Below are 24102 nucleotides of genomic sequence, written 5' to 3'. Positions count from 1 at the left end.
TCCATACCGAGTCTGGAAGGTCAGCGGTTCAAATTCTGGCTGAGTCATACCAAAGACTTAAAAATGGTACGTGCTGCTTCCTTGCTTCATGTTCAGCATTTGAAAAGATAGAGAAAGAAAAAACAACCATAGGTGAGTATCCATGAAGAGGAGGAATCTCCTCCTTAGTAGATGCCCCACTGGGTACAGTGAGATAAGCGGCGCCATTGTTGTGATGTCCCTTGTATCCAGGGTACCCCGGAAAGTGACGGCACGTCCCCCAATATCAATGGCTGTGTTTGTCTCATCTAACAGACCTGAGTTGTGTCACATATGTCTGTATGTATGTCTATGCATGTGTGTGGCGGCTCTACTATGAGGCTGAGAACATGTAGGAATAGAAATTAAAAGGTTCTGGAAAACTGAATGAATGTTACACACAAATACCTTGTTTCCATGCATCACTCATCCCTAGTTGAAAACCATGCTGCCCCTGATAGTGCATGTCCATGTAATTTCACCATCCTGCTTTGACCTGTCAAAGTGAATGAGCCCACATTTTATCCTGACCCTTTTCCAAAGCATGCAGACATGTGACGGGATGTGAGCATATACATTTCAAGTCAAACCAAAGCAAAAGGTGCAATATTTTGTTCTAGAATAATCCAGATTATTCTTTGGCACCTTTTTTGGCTGACGTTCTTTGGTCATCAAGTCAAGCAGCCATCAACGTCAAGTTCAGTTCAGTTCAACTCAGTTCAGTTCAAGTTGAGTTGAGTTCAGTTGATGATTGAGCCATCAAGCAGCCAAAACGCGTTTGGTCAACGTGGTTGGTTTGGTCAACTGAACTCAACTCAGTTCAAGTTCAGTTCAGTTCAAGTTCAGCTCAGTCATCAACGTCAATGGTCAAGCAGCCATCAATCACCTGGACTGGTCTCCCATCTCTACCGCCTCTGACATCAACTCATCCTGGGAATTCTTCCAAAGTAAATTGCTCTCTCCCATGCTCAGATTTATCCCATCTCGTCTTCAGTTGTCATACACTTCCTCCCGTCCATGGTACACGGAATCTTGTGGTGAGGCTGTTGCCCAAAAACAACTTGCCTTCGTCTCCTGGAAAGCAAATCCAACGGAAGGAAATCTCATTTCCTTTCACAAAGCCCGAAACAAGTGTGTGCCCACCCGCAGGAGAGCCAGGAAACAATATCTCTCCGTTCTCAAGACCGAACTCTCTTATCTATCTCCCTCTTCCAAATCCTGGTGGCGTCTGGTCAAATCTGTTTCTGGTGCTTGTTCCCCCTCCATCCCCTCCCTTAGCTCAAACGGCTACACAGCTGACTCCGCACGTGAAAAAGCTGAATGCCTCAACTCTGTGTTTGCTGGTTGGCCTGGCACGTTTGACCAACCAAACGTCAAACGCCAGCGTCAAACGTCAAACGCCAGTTTTTGGCTGACGTTTTTGGCTGACGTCAAACGCCAGTCAAACCAAACGTCAAACGTCAAAGGTTGGAGGTTACAAATTATTCAGAAGATTTCATGTAAGCTCTATCTAAGGAGAAGATGCACATTCCAGGTCTGGAATTGCTCATTGATGGGGTACTTCTCTCGAGCCGAGAAACACAATTGAAATCACCGACTCGACTACCGGCCCTGAGATTGCTGTTCCAGCCCATAGTCAGACGTGCATTCCACGGCCTGAGTGAATTAATTGCCTGTGGATGAGTATGTACCTTGAATGTATATCTCCAACGATGGCCATCCAAAACATTTATGTATTTGCTTTTGTGTGTGCAGATTGATGTGGCACAGCAGAGTGATAGTGGCAGGTTTGTGTGTACGGCATGGAACGAGGCCGGATGGGCAGAAGAAGGAGTGGATATCATAGTCGAGGGAGTCATGGGTGAGACCCGGCCGACCGCTCGCATGGAGCAGGCCGAGGTCACAGTTGTTGCCGGTGAAACAGCTACACTGAGCTGTCATGCCACAGGTACCGTATGTCGTATTGCAGATTATCTTTCTACACTTCAAGAAAAAGGAGCTGTTTTAACCCTTAGATGCAGGCATCAAAATCCTACATAAACGCAGCCATTGGGCCTCAGAGGCCCAACGGATGTATTCGTGTAATGTTTTTTTTTGTTTGTTTTTTTTATAGATTTTTTTTCTTTTATATCCTTTTTCAATCCAAGTCGATGCTCATGGATGTGTATTTGCTCAGAAAATGTGAATCATTGATCCTATTAGTTGGAAGAATCCCATACAAGTAATGAATCTCCTTTTTCTTTTTTGCAAAAAAATGTTTTTGTTTTTGTTTTTTCAACTTTTTTTTCTCTAAAAGGTTGAGGCTCATGGAGAAGTATTTGCTCAAAAAATATGATTCACTAATCCCATTATTTAGAATGTATATGTCCACAAATGTCAAAAATCCTACACCAATGCAGCCATTGGGCCTCGGAGGCCCCACAAATGTATTCGTGTAATGTTTTTTAATTTTCATATTTTGTCACTGAATTATTTGTAACCAAGTTATCGGAGCATATAATGAGGCTCATATCAAGAAAATAATGATATAACATAGTAGTACAACAACATTTATGCGGGGCCTCGAAGGCCCCAGTCCTGCATTTGGGTCGGATTTTCAGGTTAGAATGAAGAATGAAGATTCAATTTCAAGTGAAGAATGATTTTCCCACGAGCCTGAATGAATTTTTTTTCTAATGTCACTGAATTTTGTGTAACAACATGAAAGTCGGTGAAAATGAGGCTCATTCCAAAAAAACATTGTACAGCATTGTTTTTGCAACAAAAAAAACCTTGTGGGCCTCCGAGGCCCAATCACTGCATCCAAAGGTTAAGTGGAAAATCAACATCCAAAGAAAGGCCGTAATGCTTACATTAGTATTACTAAAAGGAGATGTGCATGTGTGTACATGTGTGTGCGCATGTGCATTAAGGTTGGGGGATGTAACTGTCAGGACGATAGTGGTAAAAACACCAATGTGTAAAGTGTGGTGAAGTAGACTATGTCAAAAGTTTGTGAGCATCAGTAAGCATGTAGGCCTGTCACATTTTTTTTTTTGTATATAAGATCGAGGCTTGTGTAAGAGCTAACATTGATCACAAAAAGACAAACTGACATATAAAACATATGATAAAGGGAGCGGGAGACAAGATGGGGAGAGAGGGAAGCACACAAGTACAACATTTGGGAGCAGGGACATCGGGAGACCTGTGGGAGGGAGAGGGCTTGGTGGGAGGAGGCATGGGAAGGGGGGGGAGGGGGTGGGAGAGGTAAAAAAAACACATGGACACTGCTAGGACTTCCAGGAAAGAACTTGGAATTTCAAAAATGTGGATCTGGGGTGAATTCATGGGGGTAGAAAAGATCAAGGTTTTGGATGGGGGAAGATAAGAGATGGTGGTGAACAGCTGTTTTAAAGACCTGGAGGGATGAGTGGGACTACATTACAAATCAATGTGGCTCTTTCCTGTTTTATTTTTATTTTAAAAAATTGTATACAAAGTAAAGGCTCGTGGAAGAGCTAGATGGATCAGAAAACAACAGGACAAACTAAATAGTGGAGAGAGCGGGGAGACACCAACAGCAGGGTTATAGGACAAAATAGAGGTAGGCTTGGACAAATAATGGATGTGGAGAGGAAAGAGGGGTAGGAGAGGACGCATGGGGTGGACAAGATGAATACCGATGGAAACTCTCAGGAAAAACTGGAGAGTTGTAAGGCTCGGGGTGAGGGGGGGGGGGGGGGTATCTGAAAGGGAATGATCTGAAATGCTGACATTGAAGAGAATGTGGAAGTTGATTCCACAGGTAGGGTAAAAAGAGAAGCGAATGAGTGCAGATGAGCAATGATCCTGAATGTTGGAAAAAGGGGTTTTACATGTATTGCGGCTCTTAAGATATTGTATTTTTGTCCGAATTTGAAATGGTTCTTCTCGTTATTTGGGTTGTCGACTCCTGCTCCAGACCAATGTGATATTTTCGAAAAAGTATACTTTTTGCCAAATATTGTCAATGATGCATTGGGATTGCTTCTTTGACACAATGCATCGCCGCACTCTGCCGGAGTTGTGATGAAATTCTTGGCAGAATTTGGAATTGAGACATCACCGCGTTGTCTCTATTGCCAGACATGGCTCCGAGTGACTTCAGCCTTTTGGCAAACTCAAATATTTGCTCAGTTATTCATCACGATCTGCTCTTGGAAATACTTTTGATCAGTGGTTCTCGCACGCTCCTGAAAACGACCACTTGTTGTTACAATGATCGAATACAGAGGTGAGGATTGTGCACCGAGAAAGGAGGAACCTACGTTTGAAAATAACATTTGTGTATTGTACTATTTCCGGGGGGTGAATGGGGGAGAGGATATTATTGCACGGGGGAGGAAGGGGGGGGGGGGGGGGTTGGTGGAGAGGATATTCTTGCACGGGGGAGGGGAGGGGGGGGGGTGTGGAGAGGGTATTCTTGCACGGAGGAGAGGGGGGGTGTGGAGAGGGTATTCTTGCACGGGTGAGGGGGGGGGGGGTGTGGAGAGGGTATTCTTGCATGCGGAATGGGGGGTGTGGAGAGGGTATTCTTACATGGGGGAGGGGGTGTGTGGAAAGGGTATTCTAGCATGGGGGAGGGGGGGTGTGGAGAGGGTATTCTTGCACGGGGGAGTGGGGGGGGGGGGGTTGGAGAGGGTATTCTTGCACGGGGGAGGGGAGGTGTGGAGAGGGTATTCTTGCACGGGTGAGGGGGGGGGGGGTGTGGAGAGGGTATTCTTGCATGGGGAAGGGGGGGTGTGGAGAGGGTATTCTTGCACGAGGGAGGTGGGTGTGGTGAGGGTTTTCTTGCATGGGGGAGAATGTGTGTGGAGAGGGTATTCTTGCATGGGGGAGGTGGGGGGTGTGGAGAGGGTATTCTTGCATGGGGGAGGGGGGTGTGGAGAGGGTATTCTTTCACAGGGAATGGAGGGGTGGGGGGTGTGTGGGGTGTGTGGAGAGGGTATTCTTGCACGGGGGAGCGGGGGGGGTGTGGAGAGGGTATTCTTGCACGGGGGAGGGGGTTAGGGTGTGGAGAGGGTATTCTTGCACGGGGGAGGGGGGGTTGGTGGAGAGGGTATTCTTGCACGGGGGAGGGGGGGTGTGTGGAGAGGGTAATCTTGCATGGGGGAGGTGGGGGTTGTGGAGAGGGTATTCTTGCATGGGCGAGGGAGGTGGGTGTGGAGAGGGTATTCTTGCATGGGGGAGGTGGGGGGTGTGGAGAGGGTATTCTTGCATGGGCGAGGGAGGTGGGTGTGGAGAGGGTTTTCTTGCATGGGGGAGAATGTGTGTGGAGAGGGTATTCTTGCATGGGGGAGGGGGTGTGTGGAAAGGGTATTCTTGCATGGGGGAGGTGGGGGGTGTGGAGAGGGTATTCTTGCATGGGGGAGGGGGGTGTGGAGAGGGTATTCTTTCACAGGGAATGGAGGGGGGGGGGGGTGTGGAGAGGGTATTCTTGCACGGGGGAGGGGGGGGGTGTGTGGAGAGGGTATTCTTGCACAGGGGAGGGGGTTGGGGTGTGGAGAGGGTATTCTTGCACGGGGGAGGGGGGGGGGTTGGTGGAGAGGGTATTCTTGCATGGGGGAGGGGGGGGTGTGTGGAGAGGGTATTCTTGCACAGTATGAAATGATGTATCAGTTTTGTTTTGCCCTCACTTTTTATTTGGCCCATGGTGGCATCATCAACAAGAAACACAATCTTCGGGGAGTGTTTTTCGTTAACCGGAAGTCTGATTTATCTGCAATATATTTTTGACAGGAACACCAACCCCGATAATTTATTGGTCGAAGCTGCGGTCGCCCCTACCTTGGCAACATCAAGCGGAAGGTTCAACGCTTACCCTGCCGCGAGTTGGGCAACAAGATTCTGGCCAATATATCTGCAATGCAAGCAACACTCTCGGCCACGCACAGGACTACACCACATTGCACGTGGACGGTAGAGAATTGTTTAAATACTTTCTGTTGGTAAAGCAGGCATCACATGATGAATTATGTGACATAAACGACAATAAACCATCTCCATTACATGTTCATCCTCCCCTTGCTTCATTAGTTCCTCCTTATGCATCAGTCACACCGAACAACCTGGTGGTGGCAGTGGGTGAGGTTTTGCGGTTGCAGTGCCTCGCACATGGCACACCACCACTACAACTTCAATGGGAAAAAGTGAATGGCTCATTACCTGCACGTTCTTCAAATCGTGATGGAGTACTCCAAATCAATTTAGCCACAGTCTCGGACTCCGGAACTTACCGCTGCCTTGTTCGTAACCATGCCGGGCAGGCCGAGGCTTTGACCACAGTCGCCGTTCGATGTAAGTTCTGCAGAAGATCATCGTTACACAGCTTTGTCCCTCTTGCACCTCTTGCATTTCTCTACAGCTGCGCCTCCTCATGTGTGTTGAGTTTCATTTTCAATCTCTTTAATCTTTTAAACTCACGATGACAATCATGGTGATTCAAATCAAATCTGGATAATTCTGGAAATCCTCCACATGGAAATCTTGCCACTTTAGCCATCTGGAAAAGATTGTTGTATGGTATTTAATATGGTACTGTACTTAATTCTATCATATAACTAGAACGGCACTCGGTATGGCACACACCTCCCCCAGGCTGAACCGCTCACGTTTTATATCCGGACTAGGCCGGATCTGGACTTAGACCTGAACCAAAATCTAATCAGTTTCTTATCGTCACCTAACCAACTCGTCCACCAAGTTTTGTCCGAATCCGTCCACATCTCTTATATCGTGCTATATATGGTTTTTGGGCCCATCCCTCATTGGTGGAGATTGGAATCACTTTTAAAATTGAAAACCTCGAGTATCCGGAACAACTTGATGCAATAAAAATCGTATCCAGATCTTCACCAAAATCTCCAAAAATTATAATGCTTTGTCATAGATAACTCAACCTTGTGGATTTTCATTACCTCCACCACCAAAGGTGGATGGGCGTTATGTTTTCACCCCTGTCTATCTGTCTGTCTGTGAGCAGGATATCTCAAAAAGTTGTGAACGGATTCGGACGAAATTTGATGGACATGTTGGAGTTGATTCGATTTTGGTTAAGATCCGAGTCCAGATCTGGATCGGAAAGTTTTAAAAGTGATTCTTCACCATTGAGAGATTGGGCCAAAAACGATATGTAGCACGATATTTCAAAAGGTTGTGGGCAACTTATGACGAACCTTGGTGGACATGTTGGCTTTGTGACAATGAAGAATTGATTCGATTTTGGTTCGATTCCGGATCGAATGCATTTTTAAGTGATTCTTCACCATTGAGTTTTTTTTTTTTTTTGTATACAAGATCGAGGCTCGTGAAAGAGCAAACATTAATCACACAAAAAGTCAAACCGACACATAAAACACAAAAAATAAGGGGAGCGGTAGACAAGATGGGGAGAGAGGGGGAAGGACACAAACACAACATTTGAGAGCAGGGACATCGGGAGAAATGTGGGAGGGGGAGGGCTTGGGTGGAGGTGGGAGAGGTATAAAACATATGAACACTGCAAGGACTTCCAGGAAAGAAGTTGGAATTTCAAAAAAAAAAAAGAAAAAAAAAGGTGCATCTGGGGTGAATTAGCGGGGGTAGAAAAGATCAAGGTTTTGGATGGGGGAAGATAAGAGATGGTAGTGAACAGCTGTTTTAAAGACCTGGAGGGAGGAGTGGGATTGAAGGGAGTGGGGGAGTTTGTTCCAGGGGTGGGAGAAATGGGGAATGAAAGAGTGAAGGTGAGCAGAGAGCCTAGATTTTGGCAGTTTAACCATAAGAGGGTTGCACGCAGATTTTGTGCGACCTGAAGGAATATTGTGGGGACAGAGCACAGAGAGAGCTGGCGGAACAAGGCCGGAGAGGAGTCAGTAGAAGACAGAAAGACCACCAACCTGCCTGCAGTGAGTGAGTGAAAGGCCCTCGGAATTAACTTCATCGCAGGAGATTCCAATGATTCTGAACGCTTTCGTTTCAACAGCGTGAAGCCGAGCTAGGTGTGAGGCAGGATCACCAGCCCAGAGGGGGGAACAGTGTTCCATTGAGCTGCGGATGAAAGCCTTGTATGTGGTGAGGAGCTCAGGTGTGCCAAGGAAGGACTTCGCACCAGTCGATGCCCAGTCGGCGACTGTCTTTGGAGGCCAGCTTGGAAATGTCGTTTTCCCAAGAAAGATCATGGCAGATAGTGAGACCCAAAAGCTTGAGCGACAGAACTTCTTGGAGAGGATTGTTGAGAAAGTAGATGGGAGGGTTTTCCAGTCGGTCCTTTCGGAGAGACATTGTAAGAGTGTGAGATTTGTCAGGATTGAAAGACATGTTCCACTTGTTTGACCAGTCTGTGATTTTGTCCAGGTCTGCAGAGAGTGAGGAGGCTGCAGACTGCCGATCTGAGGGATGAGGAATGGAGCAGCACATAGTGGACTCATCAGCAAAGAGATAGAGAGGATTTTCCAGAGAGTCGGAGAGATCATTGATGAAAACCAGAAATAGCACAGGGCCCAGAACACTACCTTGGGGAACTCCAGCCAGAACAGGAAGGGGAGATGAGAGAAATCCATTCAGGGCCACACATTGCCTACGACCAGAGAGGAAGTCCGCAAGTCATGAGTGGAGATTTCCATGGATACCATAGGAGGAGAGTTTGGTGAGCAGAGCTGGGTGCCAGACCGTATCGAAGGCACGTGATATGTCAAGTAAGACAGCTATGATTTCCTGTTTGGCATTGAGGACCTCCATCCATTGTTGAGACAGCAGAAGCAACATGTCCAGAGTAGAATGACCTGGTCTGAATCCAAATTGATGATCAGAGATCAAGCCATTGGAGAAGAGGAAGGATTTGATATCCGAAGCAATGATGGATTCCATGACTTTGCTGATAATTGGAAGCAGGCTGATTGGTCTGTAGTTGCAAGGATCTGTTTTTGCACATTTTTTGTGTAAAGCAGTAATGTTTGCCTATTTCCAGGATGCTGGCAGATGATCTTGAGCAAAAGAGAGGGTGAAAAGAACAGAGAGAGGGTGAGATTGAGCGGAAGAGCAGGATTTTAGGACCCGTGGGCTGATGCCGTCTGGTCCAGTTGCAGAATCAGTGTCGCGGTTTGACCAAAACTTCTCCACCTTGTCAGGAGAGAAGGACACAGAGTCTAGGAGCAGTTGGGTTCGACTGGGAAAGGTGGGAACAGAGAGAGATGGGTTTGGGACACAAGATTTTGAGGCAAACACAGAGTTGAGGCATTCGGCTTTGTCACGTGCGGTGTCAACTGTGTAGCCATTTGAGGTAAGGGAGGGGATGGAGGGGGAACAAACACCAGAAACGGATTTGACCAGACGCCACCAGGATTTGGAGGAAGGACACAGGTTTGAGAGTTCAATCTTGAGTGTGGAGAGATAGTGCTTCCTGGCACTCCTGAGGGTAGACACACACTTGTTCCGAGCTTGGTGGAAGGAAGTGAGATTGCCTTCAGTTGGATTTGCCTTCGAAGAGGTAAAGGCAAGTTGTTTCAGGGCAATTGCCTCACCACAAGATTCAGTGTACCATGGATGGGAGGAAGGGTAAGACAACTGAAGACGAGATGGGATTAGTCTGTGCATGAGAGAGAGCAGTTTGCTTTGGAAGAATTCCCAGGAAGAATTTATGGCAGAGGCAGTAAAGATGGGAGACCAGTCCATATGATTGATGGCTGCTTGCAGACCGTGCCAGTCAGCCTGAGTGAAATGCAGACTCGTCGGCGCTGAGGAGGCTCTCTGAGAATGGCCAGAGAGATGTCCACTTTAACAAGCACATGCTCAGAAGAACCGATTGGAGCAGAGGAAGAGCAGCAGACATTTGCAGGGAAGTTAGTCATAACCAAGTCCAGAAGAGAAGATAGATACTCCATTGACTGAGATCCGGGTCGGGAAGTTGACAGATTGTGTCAGTCCCAATGAGTCGCAGAAGTCCTTTGCTGAGGTGCCATGGCTGGTGAGAGATGAACCCACACCCAGCCAGCTGGCATGATGACAGTTGAAGTCGCCACATATGAGGAAGAGCCTGGTGTTGGCTTTGCGGTTAGCACCAGTGAGCACCAGTGAGCCTGGTGTTGGCTTAGTGGTTAGGGTGCCGGCTTGGGATCCTAGGATCCTGGGTTTGAATCCCGGTCGATCACTGAATTAACACCAGGGGGGTTGACTCAGCCCGTCATCCTTCCGAGGTCGGCAAATTGAGCACCAGTTCACTGGTAATTTCCTGTGTGTTGCAAGAGGTGACGAACAGGGTTGGCGGCAGGAAGGGCATCCGGCCATAAAACATTGCTTCAAAAAGGGGACCAAGGTGCCCGAAAAAGGCCAACCCCTGCTCTGTGGGGGAAAATGGCCTCTAAAGGTGTTTCTTCACCATTGAGTGATGGAGCTAAAACCGGTATGTGGCACGATATCGTAAAACGTTGTGGATGAATTCAGACGAAACTTGGTGGACAGGTTGGGTGTGCGACAAGGCCGAAGCGATTCGATTTGGGTGAAGAACACAAATCCGGATATTGGTGTAGTATTTAAAAATATGATATTCTGAAATAGCTTGCTAAACGATATATAGCATGAAATTTGAAAAACTTGTGGATGAGTTTTGACAAAGTAAAAGTTATGCCAAACTAAACAAATAAGTATTAAAAAAAAACTAATAAGCAAAACTTGTTGACTGAATTGATTAGGTGACAAAAGCAAGCAGATTCGATTTTGAATCAGGTCCGAATCCAGATTTGGCCCATCAGTGGTATACAAAACTTAAACTGTTTAGCCTGGTGTAGGTATGTGCTCTACGTACCGAGTTTTCACTCTGCAAAATATTCATTCAGCCGCACACATGGACTGTGGCATACAATGTGGGCTCACCTTTACCAGGAATCAACCAAGGTCACTGTATTGTACCAGGATGCCTCACATTGACATGCATTCTAAAGCCGAGCTGCAGGTAAACATATAAAAGTGCGCTTTATGTGTAAGAGCAACCAAGTGTAATGTTTGTCCTCACATGACCTTTTACCCCCAGCTCCTCCTGCAGTGCGAGCGACTCCACGCATCGAGGTAAAACCTCCAGGTGGTACTACTACCTTGAGATGTCTGGTGTTGGGGGAGCCTCGTCCTCGGCTCACCTGGAGTCGACAAGGTGCTCCCTTACCATCACAGCACACCATGCTTGAAAACGACCTAGTGTAAGTAAACGGCACACCTGATGTTTTTAATTTTTACAATGTCATATTGTCCACCGCTCCTTTCTATTCCATCTCCAGGCTTGACATGACGTCATCGCCGGGCAACAAAGTCAGCCCGGCGATGCCACGCGCTGAAAGGGAGTACTCATTTTTCACTCCGTTTGTTTGTTTTCTTGTTACTTGCAAAATCGAAGATTTTTCAAGTATATTGGTCAGTTGCGTTTGTGGTTCTGTCTGTCTGTCTGTCTGTCTGTTTGTCTGTCTGTCTGTTTGTTTGTCTGGAAAATATTCATTCAGCCGCACACATGGACTGTGGCATACAATGTGGGCTCACCTTTACCAGGAATCAACCGAGGTCACGTTCTCCGAGTAACAAGTGGTTGAACCGAGTAACAAGAAAACAAACAAACGGAGTGAAAACTGAGTACTCCCTTTCAGCGCATGGCATCGCCATCGCTACAGGTCACAATTTTCAACCGATCTTCACGAAACTTCACCAAATGGTGGAGTTGGGCAAAAGCAAGAAGCCTATTGTTTTGGGGGTCAATAGGTCAAAAGGTCAACATAGGCCAAAAGTCACCAACTTTGCTAAATTTCTGAAATCCTCAATTTTCATCCGATTGAATTGAAATTTGAAGAGGACTTGCATATCTGGTCACTGAATTCAACCACCGAGTATTTTTGAGGTCAACATCGGCCAAAAGGTCAACATAGGCCAAGTTTCTAAAATCCTCAATTTTCATCCAGTTGACTTGAAATTTGAAGAAGACTTGCATATCTGGTCACTGAATTCAACCACTAAGTATTTTTGAGGTCAACATAGGCCATATTTCTAAAATCCTCAATTTTCATCCAATTGACTTGAAATTTGAAGAGGACTTGCATATCTGGTCACTGAATTCAACCACCAAGTATTTTTGAGGTCAACATAGGCCATATTTCTAAAATCCTCCATTTTCATCCAATTGACTTGAAATTTGAAGAGGACTTGCATATCTGGTCACTGAATTCAACCACCAAGTATTTTTGAGGTCAACATCGGCAATATTTCTAAAATCCTCAATTATCATCCAATTGACTTGAAATTTGAAGAGGACTTGCATATCTGGTCACTGAATTCAACCACTAAGTATTTTTGAGGTCAACATTGGCTTGTTAAACATGTGCAACATGTGCTTGTTAAAGTGGACATCTCTGACCATTCTCAGAGAGCCTCCTCAGCGTCGTCGAGTCTGGCATTTCACTCAGGCCAACTGGCACGGTCTTCAAGCAGCCATCAATCATCTGGACTGGTCTCCCATCTCTACCGCCTCTGACATCAACTCATCCTGGGAATTCTTCCAAAGTAAATTGCTCTCTCTCATGCACAGATTTATCCCATCTCGTCTTCAGTTGTCATCCCCTTCCTCCCGTCCATGGTACACGGAATCTTGTGGTGAGGCTATTGCCCAGAAACAACTTGCTTTCGTCTCCTGGAAAGCAAATCCAACGGAAAGAAATCTCATTTCCTTTCACCAAGCCCGAAACAAGTGTGTGTCCACCCTCAGGAGAGCCAGGAAACAATATCTCTCCGTTCTCAGGACCGAACTCTCTTATCTGTCTCCCTCTTCCAAATCCTGGTGGCGTCTGGTCAAATCAGTTTCTGGTGTTTGTTCCCCCTCCATCCCCTCCCTCACCTCAAAGGCCACACGGCTGACTCCGCACGTGAAAACGCTGAATGCCTCAACTCTGTGTTTGCCTCTAAATCTTGTGTCCAAAACCCATCCCTCTCTGTACCCACCATACCCAGTCGTACCCAGTTGCTCCTGGACTCTGTGGCCTTTCCTCCTGACAAGGTGGAAAAGTTTCTGTCAACCCTCGACTCTGATTCTGCAACTGGACCTGACGGCATCAGCCCACGGGTCCCAAAATCCTGTTCTTCCACTCTTTCACTCCCTCTCTCTGTTCTCTTCTCCCTCTCTTTTGCTCAAGGTCATCTTCCATCTGCTTGGAAATCTGCCAACATCACCGCTTTGCACAAAAAGGTGCAAAAACAGATCCCAGCAACTACAGACCAATCAGCCTTCTCCCAATTATCAGCAAAGTCATGGAATCCATCATTGCTTCAGATATGAAATCTTTCCTCTTCTCCAATGGCTTGATCTCTGATCATCAATTTGGTTTCAGACCTGGACACTCCACTCTGGACATGCTGCTTCTGCTTTCTCAACAATGGATGGAGGTCCTCAATGCCAAACAGGAAATTAGAGCAGTCTCCCTTGACATTTCACGTGCCTTCGATACGGTCTGGCACCCCGCTCTGCTCACCAAACTCTCCTCTTTTGGTGTGCATGGAAATCTCCACGCATGGCTGGTGGACTTCCTCTCTAGTCGTAGTCAACGTGTGGCCCTGAATGGGTTTCTCTCATCTCCTCTTCCTGTTCAGGCTGGAGTTCTCCAAGGCAGTGTTCTGGGCCCTGTGCTTTTTCTGGTCTTCATCAATGATCTCTCTGACTCTCTTGAAAATCCTCTCTATCTCTTTGCTGATGACTCTACTCTCTGTCGCTCCATTCTTCATCCCTCAGATCGGCAGTCTGCAGCCTCCTCACTCTCTGCAGACCTGAACAAAATCACAGACTGGGCAAACAAGTGGAACATGTCTTTCAATCCTGACAAATCTCACACTATTACGATATGTCTCCGAAAAGACCAACTGGACAACCCTCCCATCCGCTTTCTGAATAATCCTCTCCAAGAAGTTCTGTCACTCAAGCTTTTGGGTCTCACTATCTGCCATGATCTTTCCTGGGAAAACCACATTTCAAATCTGGCCTCCAAAGCCAGTCGCCGACTGGGCATCCTCCGTCGTGCGAAGTCCTTCCTTGGCACACCTGAGCTCCTCACCACGTACAAGGCTTTCATCCGCAGCTCAATGGAATACTGCTCTCCCCTCTGGGCTGGTGCTCCTGCCTCACACCTAGCTTGTCTTCACGCTGTTGAAACCAAAGCATTCAGAATCATGGGAATCTCCCGCGATGAAGCTATCTCCAAGGGCCTCTCACTCACTCACCGCAGGCAGGTTGGTGGTCTTTCCATCTTCTACCGACTCCTCTGGCCTTGCCCCCCCAGCTCTCTCTGGGCTCTGTCCCGCAAATATTCCTACAGGTCGCACCAGATCTGCCTGCAACCCTCTTATGGTTAAACTGCCAAAATCAAGACTCTCTGCTCACCTTCACTCCTTCATCCCTCTTTTCTCCTGCCTCTGGAACAAACTCCCTCACTCTCTTCAATCCCACTCCACCCTCCAGGTCTTTAAAACAGCTGTTCACCACCATCTCTTATCTTCCCCCATCCAAAACCTTGATCTTTTCTACCCCTGCTAATTTCACCCCAATCCACTTTTTTGAAATACCAACTTCTGTCCTGGAAGTCCTTGGTGTTCTTGTGTTTTGTACTTCTCCCTCCCCCCCCCCCCCTTCCCACGCCTCCTCCCCCCGGGCCCTCTCCCTTCCACGCATCTCCCTGCTCTCGGATGTTGTGTTTGTGTGCTTCCCCATCTCTCCCCATCTTGTCTTCCGCTCCCTCTTTTTATATGTTTTGTTTGTCTGGTTGATTTGTTTGTGAGATAAATGTTAGCTCTTTACGAGCCTCGATTCAGTATACAAAAAAAAACAAAAAAAAAAAACATAGGCCATATTTTTAAAATCCTCAATTTTCATCCAATTGACTTGAAATTTGAAGAGGACTTGCATATCTGGTCACTGAATTCAACCACCAAGTATTTTTGAGGTCAACATAGGCCATATTTCTAAAATCCCCAATTTTCATCCAATTGACTTGAAATTTGAAGAGGACTTGCATATCTGGTCACTGAATTCAACCACGAAGTATTTTTGAGGTCAACATCGGCCAAAAGTTCAACATAGGCCATATTTCTAAAATCCTCAATTTTCATCCAATTGACTTGAAATTTGAAGAGGACTTGCATATCTGGTCACTGAATTCAACCACCAAGTATTTTTGAGGTCAACATTGGCCAAAAGGTCAACATAGGCCAAATTTCTAAAATCCTCAATTTTCATCCAATTGACTTGAAATTTGAAGAGGACTTGCATATCTGGTCACTGAATTCAACCTCCAAGTATTTTTGAGGTCAACATCGGCCAAAAGGTCAACATAGGCCAAATTTCTAAAATCCTAAATTTTCCTCCGATTCACTTGAAATTTGAAGAGGACTGGCATATCTGGTCACTGAATTCAACCACCAAGTATATTTGCAGTCAACATCAGGCAAAAGGTCAACATAGGCCAAATTTCTAAAATCATCAATTTTCATTTGATTGACTTGAATGTTTTTTTTTTTTTTTTTGTATACTGAATCGAGGCTCGTGAAAGAGCTGACATTTACTTCACAAACAAATCAACCAGACAGACAAAATATATAAAAAGAGGGAGCGGAAGACAAGATGGGGAGAGAAGGGGAAGCACACAAACACTTGAGAGCACACAACATTTGAGAGCAGGGAGATGTGTTGGAGGGAAAGGGCTTGGGGGGAGGAAGCGTGGGAAGGGGGGGGGGGGGGGGGGTGGGAGAAGTATAAAACACAAGGACACCACAGACTTCCAGGACAGAAGTTGGTATTTCAAAAAAGTGGAATTGGGGTGAAATTAGCGGGGGTAGAAAATATCAAGGTTTTGGATGGGGGAAGATAAGAGATGGTGGTGAACAGCTGTTTTAAAGACCTGGAGGGTGGAGTGGGATTGAAGAGAGTGAGGGAGTTTGTTCCAGAGGCGGGAGAAAAGAGGAATGAAGGAGTGAAGGTGAGCAGAGAGTCTTGATTTTGGCAGTTTAACCATAAGAGGGTTGCAGGCAGATCTTGTGCGACCTGTAGGAATATTTGCGGGACAGAGCCCAGAGAGAGCTGGGGGGGCAAGGCCAGAGAGGTGTCGGTAGAAGACGGAAAGACCACCAACCTGCCTGCGGTGAGTGAGTGAGAGGCCCTTGGAGTTAGCTTCATCGCGGGAGATTCCAATGATTCTGAATGCTTTGGTTTCAACAGCGTGAAGACGAGCTAGGTGTGAGGCAGGAGCACCAGCCCAGAGGGGAGAGCAGTATTCCATTGAGCTGCAGATGAAAGCCTTGTATGTGGTGAGGAGCTCAGGTGTGCCAAGGAAGGACTTCGCACGACGGAGGATACCCAGTCGGCGACTGGCTTTGGAAGCCAGATTTGAAATGTGGTTTTCCCAGGAAAGATCATGGCAGATAGTGAGACCCAAAAGCTTGAGTGACAGAACTTCTTGGAGAGGATTATTCAGAAAGTGGATGGGAGGGTTGTGCAGTCGGTCTTTTTGGAGAGACATCGTAAGAGTGTGAGATTTGTCAGGATTGAAAGACATGTTCCACTTGTTTGCCCAGTCTGTGATTTTGTCCAGGTCTGCAGAGAGTGAGGAGGCTGCAGACTGCCGATCTGAGGGATGAAGAATGGAGCGACAGAGAGTAGAGTCATCAGCAAAGAGATAGAGAGGATTTTCAAGAGAGTCAGAGAGATCATTGATGAAGACCAGAAAAAACACAGGCCCAGAACACTGCCTTGGGGAACTCCAGCCTGAACAGGAAGAGGAGATGAGAGAAACCCATTCAGGGCCACACGTTGACTACGACTAGAGAGGAAGTCCGCCAGCCATGCATGGAGATTTCCATGGATACCAAAAGAGGAGAGTTTGGTGAGCAGAGCGGGGTGCCAGACCGTATCGAAGGCACGTGATATGTCAAGGGAGACAGCTCTAATTTCCTGTTTGGCATTGAGGACCTCCATCCATTGTTGAGAAAGCAGAAGCAGCATGTCCAGAGTAGAGTGACCAGGTCTGATGGTCAAATTGCATATCTGGTCCAAATTGATGATTCTGTGATTTAGAGTGACCAAATTGATGATTTTAAATTCTAAATTTCAAAATTTCAAATTTTAAATTCTAAAATTTAAATTTTAAATTCTAAGAGGATTTACATATATGGTCACTGAAATCAACCACCAGCTATTTTTGAGGTCAACCTCGGCCAAGTTTTTAAAATCCTCAATTTTCATCCGATTGACTTGAAAATTGAACAGCATTTGCACATTGAGTCACTAAATAGGGAAACCAACTATTTTTGAGGTCAAAAGGTCAACTCATGGTCAACCTTCCAAAATCATCATTTTTCATGTGAAATATCGTCACTTTTCTTCACTATTGATCTGAGCTGTGATCAAGATTGTCAATTTTAATCTTGATGAAATGGACAATTTGCTGTATCAATGGAATTTTTTTTCTTGGGGGTGGGGGGCGGATTTTGCAAGTATCGTGCCCTGCATGACGTCTTGTTTTGTTGTTTCTTGTTACTTGGCCAAAAATTTTTTTTGGGAGAAGTAGGTTCATCACTCCAATTTGTGTGTTTGTCTGTCTGCTCACTTATACTTGCCTACAGTTCTTTCATCTTCACGAAACTTCACCAAGTGGTAGAGTTCATAGTCCGACAGAATCCTATTTATTTTTGAGGTCAAACGGTCAACAACCTTTTCAAATTTATAAAATCCTCAATTTTTTCCTGATTGACTTGAAATTTGAATAGGATTTACATATCAGCTAACTGAATTCAACCACCATCTATTTTTGAGATCAACATAGGCCAAAAGGTCAACAACCTTTTCAAATTTCTAAAATCCTCAATTTTTTCCTGATTGATTTGACATTTGAATAGGATTTTCATATCAGCTGACTGAATTCAACCACCAACTATTTTTGAGATCAACATGGGCCAAAAGGTCAACATAGGCCAAAGGTCAACCACATTTGTCAAATTTCTAAAATCCTCAATTTTCATCCCATTGCCTTGAAATTTGAGTTGGATTTTCATATCGGTGAACTGAATTCAACCACCATCTATTTTTGAGATCAGCATAGGCCAAAAGGTCAACATAGGCCAAAGGTCAACCACATTTGTCAAATTTCTAAAGTCCTCAATTTTCATCCGATTTACTTGAAATTTGAATAGGATGTGCATATCAGCTAACTGAATTCAACCACCAACTATTTTTGAGATCAACATAGGCCAGAAGATCAACATAGGCCAAAGGTCAACCACATTTGTCAAATTTCTAAAATCCTCAATTTTCATCCGATTGACTTAAAATTTGAAGACGATTTGCAGAGCAGGTCACTGAATTCAACTATAAACTATTTTTTTAGGTCAAAAGGATGCTCTCCTGAGTGCCATTCTACTTTGTTCTCTTTTGTCAAGTGTCGCTCTACGAGTGATTTTTCATTTGTTTGTTTGTCCGGGCGATATCACAGTCATGTGTTTTGGCAAAAAACGGTATTTTTTATTTTTTGATTAATCAATTAATTGATTGATTACTTAATTATTATTGATTTATTGAGTACTTATTTATTTTCTCTCTCATCTGGGCAATATCTCAGGCACCTTTTGAGCGAGGAAGCTGATATTTGGACATGACAATGACCAAATTATTTGGCTGTAAAGGGTATTTTTGATTAATGAATTAATTGACTAATTCAATTCCTTAATTAATTTTCAAAAAGTTACAGATTGGGATGAAGCAGTTGTGGTTTAGGTATGCAGTGATTGTGGTTTATGCTATTAGCCAATTGATGAAGAAATTAATTATTTTACGATTACTATTTATTTATTTTAATTATGCAATTAATCAATTAATCAATTATTGTACACTGCTCCCTCCCAATTCTGTCTCCATGTGCTGCAGGGCGGCATTTCCGGGGCGCCTTCGCTATATGTTATTGTTATTTATTTATTGTTATTTATTTATTTGACATGGGGACGTTATACTTTGAATGTAGCTCCACTTGTTTTACAATACGTTATTACATCATTTTGCTGATCTGATACGTTATCTCTCAATTGTAAAATACACAGTGAGAACTTGATATTTGATGTTGGGATGATTAGCATTATGAATGAATACGAGTTTGACAAAGAGACCCATGCTTGATTTGAGAGTATCGGGTCATTATGCAATTACGAATCAGCAGTCATAAGACTACACTATAGGAGTATTTATTCATCATAGTACAAACCCATTGGTTGAAATTAGAGAAGCCTTCAGTGCAAAACATCAACTTCATTGAATGATAGAGATGAATGTGTTGGCATTGTCAGACTTTTGAGCCTCAGTCATGCGGTTTTATCGGTGCAAGACAATTATTGGAGCAAGTAACATCATTTTCCAAAGTAGGATTTCTCACCTCAAAGAGCTGGCCTTTGGGATATGTGCACTCATCACTGAGCTGTCCAATGGATGTCTAAAATAACAGAATGGTCATTGAGGTATGCTAACCGCCATTGCATGAAGCAAGCAGAGGCTCACGTTTTGGGCATACATCTGTCGTCGGAGCAAAATATATCATTAAGTCGATTTTTTCATATGCAGCCTGTGGCTGTTGGTTGCATCATTGCTGGGAGCATGTGGTGTCCCTGTTACGAGTAAGCTGGTACTCTTTTTGTCGACCTCGGAAGGATGGCGGGCTCGGTTAACCCACCTGATGTTATTTAACAGCACGACAGGGACTTAAACTCAAGACCCCAGAATCTCAAGCCAGCCACCTCAACCATTAAGCCTCATTGAAGGGTTGACGTCCAAATGTTTGCTTCTCCTCACTTCCCATGGCAGTTTGCATACCTCAATCAATGCCATGGTGGTTTCATGCTTTATTCTACCTTTCTGTCTATTCAGATCGACACAAGCCATTACCTGCAAGAATAATCCCCCATTCTACTCTAAGCTGTTTAGCCTGGATTTGAATCCTGATGCAGCTCTAAACTGCCACTCTGATGTTTCTCAGGCAGAGTGAGGCATCAATATGTGCACCTTCTTCTTCTTATTTCGTATGCAGCACAAGGCTGTGGGGTAGCATTATTGGCTAGGGGACATGACTGTGCCACTGATGCAGTGCCATCTGTAGGTATGGGTTTGTTGCTCTTTAACGGCCACTATTATCCCACCTTGTGGGGCCCCCCACGGACGCTTGGCCCAAGTCTTTCACGAACCGGCCTGGCCAGGCCTGACATTCACCTAGTTAGGACAGGAATTTGGAATTTGGCCATGGTGCCAGCGATACTCGCCAATTCTTTATGAAGGACCCCATGGGATCTTTAACGTCCACCAACGCATGCTGGCAGATGGGACCCCCAGTTTAATGTATTTGCCATCCGAGGGGCGGCACACACACACATTGATGCCTCGCCCTTCCTGAGATACACCGGGAACACAGATTGTAGCTGAGACAAGATTCAAACGCAGATTAGACGGCTCAGAGGTGAGTGTGCATACCTCTAGGCGTTCCTGCCAATCCAATATGTGCAACGTCCATTAGATGGACATTAAACATTGTTTTTTTTATAATTTCTTCTTTTTTCTTCAATTACTTGCATATGCTCCTTGGTTATTGACTTGCGGACAAAATATCTTGAACACTGTCTGTATAAGATGGATGTGGTGACTTACAATATTCCATCTTCTCTTGCCCTTGTTTCACGATCTCCATTTGGTGCTCCATTAATGAAGCTTTTTTTTAATTTTTCGTTTAATATTTTTTGTGAATAGACTGACAAATCTGAGACGAGAAGATGCTGGAGTTTACTTCTGCCGTGCTTCCAACTCGTTGGGTGAAGCCCAGGACATGGTACAGCTCACCATCCAAGGTAGGTACTGTGTGTTCACGTAATTTGTTTTGGTCATTCTTAATTCCTTCTAGTCCTTCCCCCACATAATACCCTCCTAATACTAGTCCTTCCTCAACACAATACCCTCTGAATACTAGTCCTTCCTCAACATAATACCCTCTAATACTAGTCCATCCTCAACATAATACCCTCCGAATACTAGTCCTTCCTCAACATAATACCCTCCGAATACTAGTCCTTCCTCAACATAATACCCTCCTAATACTAGTCCTTCCTCAACATAATACCCTCCTAATACTAGTCCATCCTCAACATAATACCCTCCTAATACTAGTCCATCCTCAACATAATACCCTCCGAATACTAGTCCTTCCCCCACATAATACCCTCCGAATACTAGTCCTTCCTCAACAAAATACCCTCCTAATACTAGTCCATCCTCAACATCATACCCTCCTAATACTAGTCCTTCCCCTACATAATACCCTCCGAATACTAGTCCTTCCTCAACATAATACCCTCCGAATACTAGTCCTTCCTCAACAAAATACCCTCCTAATACTAGTCCATCCTCAACATAATACCCTCCTAATACTAGTCCTTCCCCAACATAATATCCTCCTAATACTAGTCCTTCCTCAACATAATACCCTCCGAATACTAGTCCTTCCTCAACAAAATACCCTCCTAATACTAGTCCTTCCCCTACATAATACCCTCCGAATACTAGTCCTTCCTCAACATAATACCCTCCGAATACTAGTCCTTCCTCAACAAAATACCCTCCTAATACTAGTCCATCCTCAACATAATACCCTCCGAATACTAGTCCTTCCCCCACATAATACCCTCCGAATACTAGTCCTTCCTCAACAAAATACCCTCCTAATACTAGTCCATCCTCAACATAATACCCTCCGAATACTAGTCCTTCCTCAACATAATACCCTCCTAATACTAGTCCTTCCCCTACATAATACCCTCCGAATACTAGACCTTCCTCAACATAATACCCTCCGAATACTAGTCATTCCTCAACATAATACCCTCCTAATACTAGTCCTTCCTCAACATAATACCCTCCGAATACTAGGCCTTCCTCAACATTATACCCTCCTAATACTAGTCCATCCTCAACATAATACCCTCCTAATACTAGTCCTTCCCCTACATAATACCACATAATAGCATGATATTTCAAAGTGTTTTAGACGGATTATGACAAAACAAGGTGGATGTGTTGGATCGGTGACAAGAACAAGCCCATTCGATTTTGGTCAGGTCCGGATGCCGATCCGGCCTTTCAGTGGGATACAAAACGTAAACTGTTCAACCTGGCAGAGGTTTGCTCTCTACCGAGTGCCATTCTCGTTAAAACCTGATCTTCCACCAAAAGTGCACTTTAATGTATCGAAATTTGTTTTGACGAGCATTCCTTATAATGGGACACTTAAAGTACCATGTATCCCAAAAGTACATGGCATTGAGGTATTTGAGATGATAAAATGATTCTCCAACAAACACAACTTCTCCACTTCCCATTATAAGGGGTGAGATCCGATGGTGTCAAGCTTCTGCCCTGCTTTGACCACAATATTCCTCCACTTCTCACTGTCCTCAGCCAACTCACTCCACTCTCCAACTGCCCTCCCCTTACTAATACCTCTCCTCACGCAATCCCCCCATCTCAACCACAGTCTACCAATAACCACGGTATATGAATGATAATTTGACCAATTGTTATGGGAAGGTGTTCAGTTCACCTGTTTAGCACATCCAGACCATTGTCAGGAATCTTTAGTCCATTGGTGTAATATTTTTGGTTAGCAACATTATGGACAGTGGGCAGTATTTTTTTTCCACACTGGAAGATCACCATCCGATTTTTCCCAATGGAAGATCATAAGATGTTGATGAATTGCCATTACTAGCAACGGACCCGCTCTTCGGGCGGGGCTTCAATTGGGAGGCCCAAATGAAAAGGCAAAATATCAGAAATTGAAGGCTTTTTTTTATTTCAAACGATTTATATAAACACCCGTTAAATCATATCACACGCAAATCATCAAAGTCTAAACAGTATTTGTAGAATGTCAATAAAAGCCACATCGCTGTTCATATCGGTAAATATTATTTCATCGTGTTTGGAAAAACTGGAACATTGGAAAATTGGAAAAATTGGAAATTGGAAAAATTCTAAAATTGGGGAAAAATTGGAAAAACGATATAGCCTATTTTACTCCAGGGGGTCCCAGGATTACCCACCCAAAATGCCGTTGCGATCGGTTTAGCCGTTTTTGCGGTACCTGGGAACAGACGGACAGACATACAGACAGGCAGACATTTGGTGAATTATAGTTGCCATTATTGTCCTGAATAGATGTTGGAGTAAGAGCCTTGACCCACCGAGGCCAACCTTGCAGAACGGGGCTTTTTCTGAAACAGTTGAGGTTAGATCGAAGTTAACAAAAAAAATATCTAAAATTTTCCGCCACTTCTTATTTTCTTTCTTTCCCAGAACTACCGGTAGTGATGATCAGCGTACTGACCGAAGTGCAAACAGTAGTGGTTGGTGGCAGTGTGCAATTTGATTGTCATGCCCTGGGAGATCCACCTCCCATGGTGCACTGGAGCCGAGTGGATGGAGAGCTGCCAGCACATGCTGTGGTTATGGGTGGAATGTTCAAACTACCAAGCGTCCATACCGGGGACGCTGGCACATATCGGTGCACAGCGACCAATGTTGCAGGTTCAGTTCAGTCCCAGGTGACCCTGCGGGTGCATGGTGAGTCTTTCAGTTTCAGAAACTTTTACTCACGCACTATGTATCGAGCATGTGTGTGCCTGTGCATGCACATACTGTATGTGTGTGCGCAGTTACTGACCGGATACCTCGGGGTAATGATTGAATCGCTTGGGAGTATCACAAAGGACGTAGATGACAGGATTTCCTGTCTGTTGAGAAGGTTTGGAGTCCTATGCAGATCTTTATTCAGGGACAATGATCTTTCCCTGAAGACAAAAAGACGAGTTGAGCCTCCCCCTATAGGCCTATAGCATATATGGGAAGGCTTGTTGCTGTTGTAGGGTTTGTTTCTACAATTGGTGCCCCAATGTTTTATGGTACCACAAAGTTTCTTATATCGACCTCCAGGAGTACTTTCCCATCATTTAGTATATATTTTTTCTTCCTGCTCTCTCACTCCAAATTTCCAAAGT

General features: G+C 44.8%; 1 protein-coding gene across 2 annotated transcripts in view; it reads left to right on the top strand.

Moving 5' to 3' along the window:
- Positions 1 to 24102, top strand: part of HSPG2 (heparan sulfate proteoglycan 2) — a 411257-nt gene that overhangs the window by 338373 nt on the left and 48782 nt on the right. For both annotated transcript variants that reach the window (XM_068131082.2, XM_078787133.1), the window contains 6 exons: positions 1774 to 1966; positions 5779 to 5958; positions 6076 to 6336; positions 11045 to 11207; positions 20804 to 20901; positions 23402 to 23668. In XM_068131082.2, coding sequence (XP_067987183.2) covers positions 1774 to 1966; positions 5779 to 5958; positions 6076 to 6336; positions 11045 to 11207; positions 20804 to 20901; positions 23402 to 23668 — 1162 coding nt within the window. The remainder of the gene's footprint in view (positions 1 to 1773; positions 1967 to 5778; positions 5959 to 6075; positions 6337 to 11044; positions 11208 to 20803; positions 20902 to 23401; positions 23669 to 24102) is intronic.

This window comes from Myxine glutinosa, chromosome 11 (genome assembly GCF_964187855.1).
Source record: "Myxine glutinosa chromosome 11, kmMyxGlut1.1, whole genome shotgun sequence".
NCBI classification, from domain to species: domain Eukaryota; kingdom Metazoa; phylum Chordata; class Myxini; order Myxiniformes; family Myxinidae; genus Myxine; species Myxine glutinosa.
This window is presented reverse-complemented; position numbering and strand designations above follow the sequence as displayed.